General features: G+C 37.7%; 1 protein-coding gene across 2 annotated transcripts in view; it reads right to left on the reverse strand.

Moving 5' to 3' along the window:
* Window positions 1–5,151, reverse strand: part of LOC306863936 (serine/threonine-protein kinase DCLK1-like) — a gene marked incomplete at its 5' end in the record, with an annotated part of 62,539 nt that extends 57,388 nt beyond the window's left edge. The window contains 3 exons of one of the 2 annotated variants that reach the window (XM_079407542.1): window positions 1,178–1,521; window positions 3,798–4,175; window positions 5,040–5,151. In XM_079407542.1, coding sequence (XP_079263668.1) covers window positions 1,178–1,521; window positions 3,798–4,155 — 702 coding nt within the window. Of the gene's footprint in view, window positions 1–1,177; window positions 1,522–3,797; window positions 4,176–5,039 lie in introns of those variants that run through there. The other variant, XM_079407541.1, reaches the window with a different exon arrangement.
* Between the last annotated feature and the right edge of the window lie 3,207 nt (window positions 5,152–8,358).

Here is an 8,358-nt window from a genome sequence, read left to right on the forward strand (position 1 = left end):
AGAATTAAATCTGGAAATAAACATAACATTTTAAGAAACAATTATGTAAAATGATTTAGAAATATTTAAGATTCTTAGGTTACTAAGCAAATTTGCAACATTAGTCATGTAACAAAAGGTCAAATTTCCTTCCTGAAGCACACAATGCTCTTTGGATCAGATGTTTATGCAGTTTTACAGCTGCCTTTTTTTACTGCAAAAGGGGACACACCAAATTAAAATATAAAATGAATGTAAATAAACATGCAATTTTTTTAAATTCCAATTTTCACTAAACTTTTTATCCTAATAATTTAATGCTATGAAAACCGTACATTAAATTAGAAAAATGAAAAAAGCCCTTTCACAAGTCAATTTTTGAACTGCATGTCTTACAATGATCAAATATTTTTTAAACGTACTTCAAAGCACGTCATGCACGCATGTGCCCTTCTGTCATTCTGCATGTGTGGGGTGGCACAGCTGTTTCAGAGCGGCACGAAAAGGTGGGAGGAATTTAAATGAGAACAGAAGCCCAAGTTATTTCTGTATGCTCTGAGCCACCAGTTCTCTCATGTTGAGTGTGTGTGGGCAAAGACACAGATTACCATTCATAAACTACACTAGATCTAGCCATAAATCTTGCTGCAGGTTAGGGGGAGATTTCTGCTGTAGCATTTGAAATAATGAGACTTCATTATTTATAATTCAAGGCTTGTGGGATGAATTCATTTCAGAGGTTAAAAAACAAAAGCCACATTGTTTGGATGTTGAGTCCCCTACTTCTAGGATATTTCTTGTGGGTTTTACAACAGAAGAACAATTTGAAACACTTTTAGCTCTATACAGTATCAGAGTCAACTGATAACAATAACATAAGAGGAATTCTGCTGTTGATGACTGAATCATTTCTAACATTTCTATTTCACAACCACTCAATTATCCGGGACTCCCAATGTGCAATCTCAGTACGCTTTCAAGTTTTCCGTGCCATTTCAAAGGGTGAGCTTACACAACCAAAGCTATTATGAAATTCATTAGTTGTCTGAGGTAAAATCATATGAATCAACTTTACATAAAGTTCCATCATGATACAACACAAAACAGATTCTCCTTTCAGACTCTGGAATGGCAGCAGAGAATTGGCTAAATTATGGCAGCAGTATCAAGATTTCCATTCATAAACAGGCAGTCTTACCTGTTTTCCCTCAAGGGTGTAGATCCTCTTGACAATGCCAGAATCAAGCTTTATAGCATCTGTAATGTCAGTAAGGACTTGCTCAAAGGAGTGAGCCGTCTTCTTGTTGAGCAGGATGCGAACTGCCTTCCGCGGCTTCACCCCACTGCGGATGACAGTGACCAGTTTGGGTCTGATGAAGTCTTTGCTCTCTCTGAACTGCGGTCCTGATTTCGGGCTGGCTAGAGACGTGGGGCATTTGCTGGAGCCCAAGGCCCTCACATTCACAGACCAGTTAGGGTTGACATTGTTGGAGTAGTCAACTTTTTTAAAGGCTTCGGTGGAGCCACACACGTAACTCTCACCTAAAATTACAGAGATAACAGTGACATAAAATGTGTGAGATTTTACACATTTTCTATGAAAAGAATGAGTGCATTTTAGGGTAAAAGACCTGAGGCAGTGACTGGTGATTGAGCTGTCGATTGAGCTGTCATCTCTATTAAAATGCATTGATTTAAAGTAAAGCCATGCAGACTTAAATGCTCATCATTGAGTGCCCTAATTCTGTATCCTTGTCGCCACTTCTACTGCTCTAATTTTGAAAAGAGAATCCAAAAGCATCCAAGGCACCAAGCTATGGCATTTTTAGAGCATCTCATAAAACAATATGCTATTAAAATTAAATCATATGATAGACTAAAAAGCCGTTCACACAGAATACATTGCGCTTTGTTGTTGCTGTTTTTAATGCAACACAGCAAACAACAAAATAGAAAAGTAATTTTCTATGCATTTCCACGGCAATATGAAACTATTTTACAATTAGAATTTGTATTAAGGTGACCAGATGTGCCACTTCCCAGGGACAATTCTGCCCAGGATTTCTATATTGCCTAAAATAACCAGGGCTGCGTTCAGCCCCAACAAACCAGTGCAAAACGTTTATTAAACGGAAACGGTGGTGCCTTGAACACCCTGTCCTGATGACGCAAGAGTTGCAACTATGGCAGCTGAGAAGGCCGTTCTTGGTGGGGTTTTTTTGAAGAATTTTCGGAGCCTGATGAAATCGGTATAAATACATGTTTAATACGTTCGATGTTACAATCACTGCCCTTGCCGTCCAGAATAAAAGAGAACATCGTGTGAAGAGATTTGTGGAAACTGTGGTTCCTAATTATTGTGATCCAACATTTGCCTCGCATTTCAGAATGAAAAGACAAACATTTCAAGTGAAGGATAATCCACTTCTTACCTCCGAGACTGTGTTATGATCTATATGACCTTATTATTTTTATTTTGAGTATTAGGCTTATCATTATTGCTGATCACTGTTGTTGTGCTATGATATTGTAATATTTTCCATTATATAATCAGAGGAGTACAGAAAAGTTTATGAAACCATAGCAAAACGTTGGTCACCGGTCTGAGCTTGAACATGTCCCAGGTTTTGGTTGTTTGCTCTGTGCAAGAGCGCGAGAGCGATTCGAAAGTATGTCATACAACGATTGATCGGCACAGTGCAAACAGGACATTTTAGGCAATTTAGAAATCCTGGGCAGAACTTGTCCCTGTGAAGTGGTCACCTTATTTGTATGAATTTATACAAAATTCACGCAAACTCATTTGTGCGCTTTTGTACAATCTGCTGTTCTCATGAGATCATTTCAGGATGCATTTTTAAAAGTTAAAATGCTTTGAATGTTACATGATAAAAACACTGCGTTCTTGTGCAAGATGCTGAAAAAGCAGCGAGATGCAATGCAGCGCCAAAATTATGTCTGTCTAGCACATTCACATAAAAAAATAACATTAAAAAGCAGTGCGGTGAAACAAAAATACGTTCTACTTATACCGCCCACAAACTACACGATTTTAGCAGCCTGGTCTCATGAAAATGCGTATAAATAGCAGGCCAAAATAAAAACGAAAACTCGTGGTATTGATAGCAAAAATGGACTTTGGCGTATATATGACAAGCGCGTGTTTGGCGTGCATATAATACGCAGTTTTCGCATGCATACGTTACGAAATTTGTTGGCGTGCATATAGTTTCCGTGTACATCTGCCCCATAACCCGAACCCTACCCATCGCGTAGCATATACAAGCCAAAGTCCATTTTTGCGTATTGATACCACGAGTTTTCGTTTTTATTTGGCGTACTATTTACACTCACATTCATGAGATCGGGTAGGATTTTAGCCCTGATTTTCGCTCGAATCGGAAGGTCCATACCTAACCCCGCCCCTAAACCCGACACTTGCGACATACGCTCCGCCCACTCTAAGGTCTAAACTTTTTTTATATTTTATTTTTGGAGGCAAAAAAAGAAAGAATCGGAGGCAAATCAGTGCGTTATCATTTGAGTGACGATCGCCATGTTTAAATTATAAAAGACGCATCCAAGAATGCCCGAGAGATATTTTTATATATATATATATATATATATATATATATATATATATATATATATATATATATATATATATAGGCTAGTACATATAGCAGGTTAATTATCTTGGTCTGTCTGCGATCCAACTCATATCGTGAAGTGTGTTTGACTGAAAATGACAACTGTGTAGTGAGAAGAACAACAATCTGACGTGTATAGTGTTTGGGCGGCATTAGACAACTTCTTACCTTCCACTAGCTGATCTATACTGGTGACTTTTTGGGAACCATCTATTGTGTAGATGATTCGCACCCCTTGGGGCAGGTTGACGTTGTCAGAGAGGGTTCGGGTCAGGTCGGCCAGCAAAGCGTCAAAGGTTCTTATCCGGTCCGATGAGATGGCGTACACTATGCCGTTGAAGTACTTGTCACCATTGCGGTAAAAGCGCACTTTCTTCGCCTTCTTCTCCTGGCTCAGAGCTTTGAGAGTGCGCGTCCGGTACAGGCTGCAGTGGGCGCTGTGAGTGGGGCTGAGGAGCCCGTTCGCCCGGCCTGCGCTTCGGCTGTTGCGATGCACTTTGTCCCTCTCGTCAAAGTGTTCCTCCATGTCGTCCAATCAGATTAGATCTAAAGCGTAAAAATTAAAAGTGGAAAAGAGAAGTTACCAAACTAACCGTGTAGGTTTAATCCTTCAACACTGTGACATGGGTGTCAATTAATGTCTGGTCTGAAAATAGCCTTAATGACAGCTTACATGTTTCTTAGAGCTAATTAAATCCTGCATCTGTCATCTTGTTGTTGACAGCGTCACTTTGACATGGCAAATACTAACGTTTGACATCTGAAAACGTGCTCAAAAGCCTGTAATTTATTTAGTAGCCTATACATTAATAATTGATTGATAGTTATTTGTGTTTCAGGATCAGTGTCCAATAAGATGTTAAAAATCTTTGACCGAATTCAAAACGTGCCAAGTTCTTAGAATGAGATATTGCTTTCATATTTGAAAAATATTTATATAATTTGTACAGCTAGCATAGGTTAAAAACTCTCAAAGTGGTTTAACTGTCAAGTAAAAAATACGTTTTCAAAAAAAAAGTTTTAAAACATATTTCATGGAAAAACATTTTATAAAAAGCTCAAACTATATGAATAAAATATTTTCAAATGTAGGCTACTGACACAAAAAAAGAGTGACACTGACACAAATATTTATATTTTAAAATAAATAATAAAAGATTATGTCGAATAAGCTACTACATTTCCCCAACAATAATAGTTTGACAGTCGCGCAAACATAGGAAAATTACTTTGATCCTTAAACTGAAAACATGATCACGTCATTTTTGTTTCAGTTTAATAGATCCGGACACGTCGCTGACCATTTAACAGTGATAGCTTATAGCCTAACTGAAGCTGAACTATTAATATTTGCTTAAAACTATTTGCTTTATTTCTACTTACAGAAAAGAAACAGACCTTTCTACTTGCCTAAAGGTGTAGATTTAGGGAATATTCAAGGTTTCTTCGTAATAGTCACGATTCAGATGTTGAGTGCTGCTGACAGGAGTCGTGATGTGAGCCCGGCACCTCCTTTGTTGTCCCGCAGAGGAGGCTGGTCGGTCGGTCGGCAGCTGCTGTTCTCTCTCTCTCTCTCTTCCGTGTCTTGCAGTGATTTACATTGGCCGCTTTCTCATTTAGATTCAGCTCCGCACCGCAGACCTGCCACAGCCACATCCCTCCTTCCCCACACACACTCACACACCCCGCCCCGTTCCTCTCCGGTGAGGCTGCTCCACAAAGTCTCTTTCTCGAAGCTCCCTCACGACTCAGTGCGAACATGTGTTTGTACACATGCTCAAATTCGCTATGATCATTCTAATAACATTAACTACATCAATTAGTCTTAAATACATAATTATATAAAATACACCTTGACTCTTCATAGGAGCATGCAATAAAAATCCCAGCAAGGTGACACCAGGGCCGGCGCCAAGGTGGGGAGGGGGGGTTACTCGCGGGCCGTGCCCCCCCAAACGAGTTGCTTCCCTCAGATTTCAGAGAACCCAAAGGAATAGAGGCAGCTGTGAGCCAGCTTTAAACCATTGGACCATAGTCTGGCATCAGATGCCTGAAAGTAATTATCTTAAAGGTTGTAGTTATGTCCTTTTTGTCCCGCTTTTGTTTTTTAAAGACTGATCTTTTTGTCATTGTGTACATCTGTTTAAAAACAAATAAAGTGACAACTGCTGGAAATGTGTCATTTTGATTTTAAAAGGTTTTCCCCAAGCTTTGAAATGGTCAGGAGTTTGTTGATGTGCCATTGAATACAATATTTGTCATTTTTTTTAATTATTTAAATCACAGAAAATACATTGAAATGAAATACAAAATAAGACAAAACCCAATAAAATAAGCCAAGAAATTATTTTTAAATCTATTTTAAAGTATTTAGTCAATATCATTAAAGTTCAGAGTGGCCTCTATCAAGCTAGGTCTATGAACTAAAAAAATATGCTTCATTTTACTGTTCTTAAAAAAATAATAGAAATAAATTAAAAAGTAAAAAATAAACACTGTGACAAAAAAAATAATCAAACAATAATTGATGGACCCCCTGTTGAAGATCCCTGAACTTAATGTTTTAATCGAGGGAGTCGACTCCTTGCTGGTGTTTTTTTGACAGACCCCTTCATCATATCTGAATGTAGCCTCTTACTCTCCTGGCCTCTGCTTTAAACAAAACAAAAGAAAAATATGTTTTAGGATATCCAACATTCTAAAAATATATTTAAAAGTACAATGCAATCAAAGACAGACATCCATCTGTGTCTATTCATATAGGACAATTAAACCTGAATAACTGAATATTAAAGGGATAGTTCACCTATATAAATTGTTATATATTCAAACCTGTTTGACTTCTGCTGAGTACAAATATAGCCTAAAGAAATCTGAAAGACATCATGTTTGAAAATACATGACGGTGCATAAATAATGACAGAATAATTTGTGGGTGAACTATCCCTTTAAGTTATTGCTCATTCTTAAGTCTACTGAGATTGAAAGGATTGGTCTTGTTACTCATGGTTGTAAGTATACCAGTGAAACGAGTAAGTATACATGATGATGAAATCACATTCTTTAATTGTAATAATTGAATGGCTCAACCCTGCATGTTTTTTCCATGTTGCTTAAAAAATGTTTCAAGAACAAAATAAGACCTGGCATTGTTTCCTATGAACCAAAGTGGTGTCATTTGATGATATACAGTGCATGTTCACATTTACGTTTTGTCTGGACCCAGAGCTGTCCTCTGGGCTTGAACCATCTGCTGCTTTCTGCTCATGTCCAGCGTTGAGGACAGCTATAGGGACACATTATCAATGTTTATATGCAACACTTTGGATAATATCTTTGGTCAAGTAGCCTACACCACAGTGATGGGTCTGATTCTCATGGAACACATAATGCTAAAACCTACACTGTACAGCGCCTTGGATAAAAACACCTGTCAAGTGAATAATTGAAAGCACAAACTGGATTTTTTTTAAATGTTTTTCTCACCTTTGCAATCTCTGCAAGATATGCCCGCCTCTCTTCATAGACTTTCTGGTAAGTCTATTTTTAATGTATGACCAAGTAACTACAGATTTTAATCCTTCCTTATTCTTCCACTTAGGGATCTCATGTCAGCATAATTGTGAAATAATTGTCATTATACCTCTAGGGGAATTCAGCAGCACCTTAACTCTTTCACTTTCTCATGTTAATGTAATTTATGTTACAATTAATAGCTGGAGATTTTGTACAAGATATGTGACGTCTTGAGAGAAGAAGTCTAGAGAGAAATTTCCGTAGTAGGAATGATGGTGGAAGATATAATAGTGTAGAACTTCACCTTTCCTTCCTGCACAATTCTCATTTGGAAATCCTTCAGTTGGGATTGAAGGCCGCACTTCTCAGTAGACAGTACTTTCAGCCTCTGTCTGAGAGCATCCTGAATAAAAAGAAAATATCTGAACAAATGGAATTAAAGGAATCGTTCACTAAAAAGATGTAGATGGAGTTTGTTTCTTTGTCAGAGCAGATTTGAAAGTCAAGTCAATATTATTTGTATAGCGCTATTAATGCAAATTGTGTCAAAGCAGCTTTACAGTATTTAGACGGGGAAATAATTTGTCGAAAGGGTCATTCTCCTCTGGCCAGACAAAATCAGCAGTTTAAATCTAGGCTAAAGCAGAGTCAGATTGTGCAAAGGACTCGATTTAGCATCACATCACTTGCTCTTCAATGGATCCTCTGCAGTGAATGGGTGCCATTAGAATGAGAGTCCAAACAGCTGATAAAAACATTACATTAATTAAAGTAATTGTTAACGATGAATTTGTTTCTTACAATCATGCAGATTTTGGCTTTACAAAACGTTAATTGATGTACTGAATCTTGAGGATGATTGTGATGTAAACTGTTTGGACTCATTCTGACGGCACCCATTCACTGCAGAGGATCCACTGGTCAGTAAGCAAAGTAATGCTAGATTTCTTCAAATCGGTTCCGATGAAAGAAACTCATCTACATCTTGGATGACCTGAGGTTGAGTAAATTGTCAGTAAATTTTGATTTTGGAGTGAACTATTTCTTTAAACAAGGTATAAAGAATGTTTTTATATAATGTGTGATCATATGATAGGGATAAAATTAAGATTATTTGCTTGGGGTCAAACGTGACCTAAAATATTTTCACTTTTTAAATATTCTAATTGTCATTCCATCCCTCTGGCATGGCCCACCCGAGTCTTTCTCGCTT

This window comes from Barbus barbus, assembly GCF_936440315.1.
Source record: "Barbus barbus genome assembly, chromosome: 45".
NCBI classification, from domain to species: domain Eukaryota; kingdom Metazoa; phylum Chordata; class Actinopteri; order Cypriniformes; family Cyprinidae; genus Barbus; species Barbus barbus.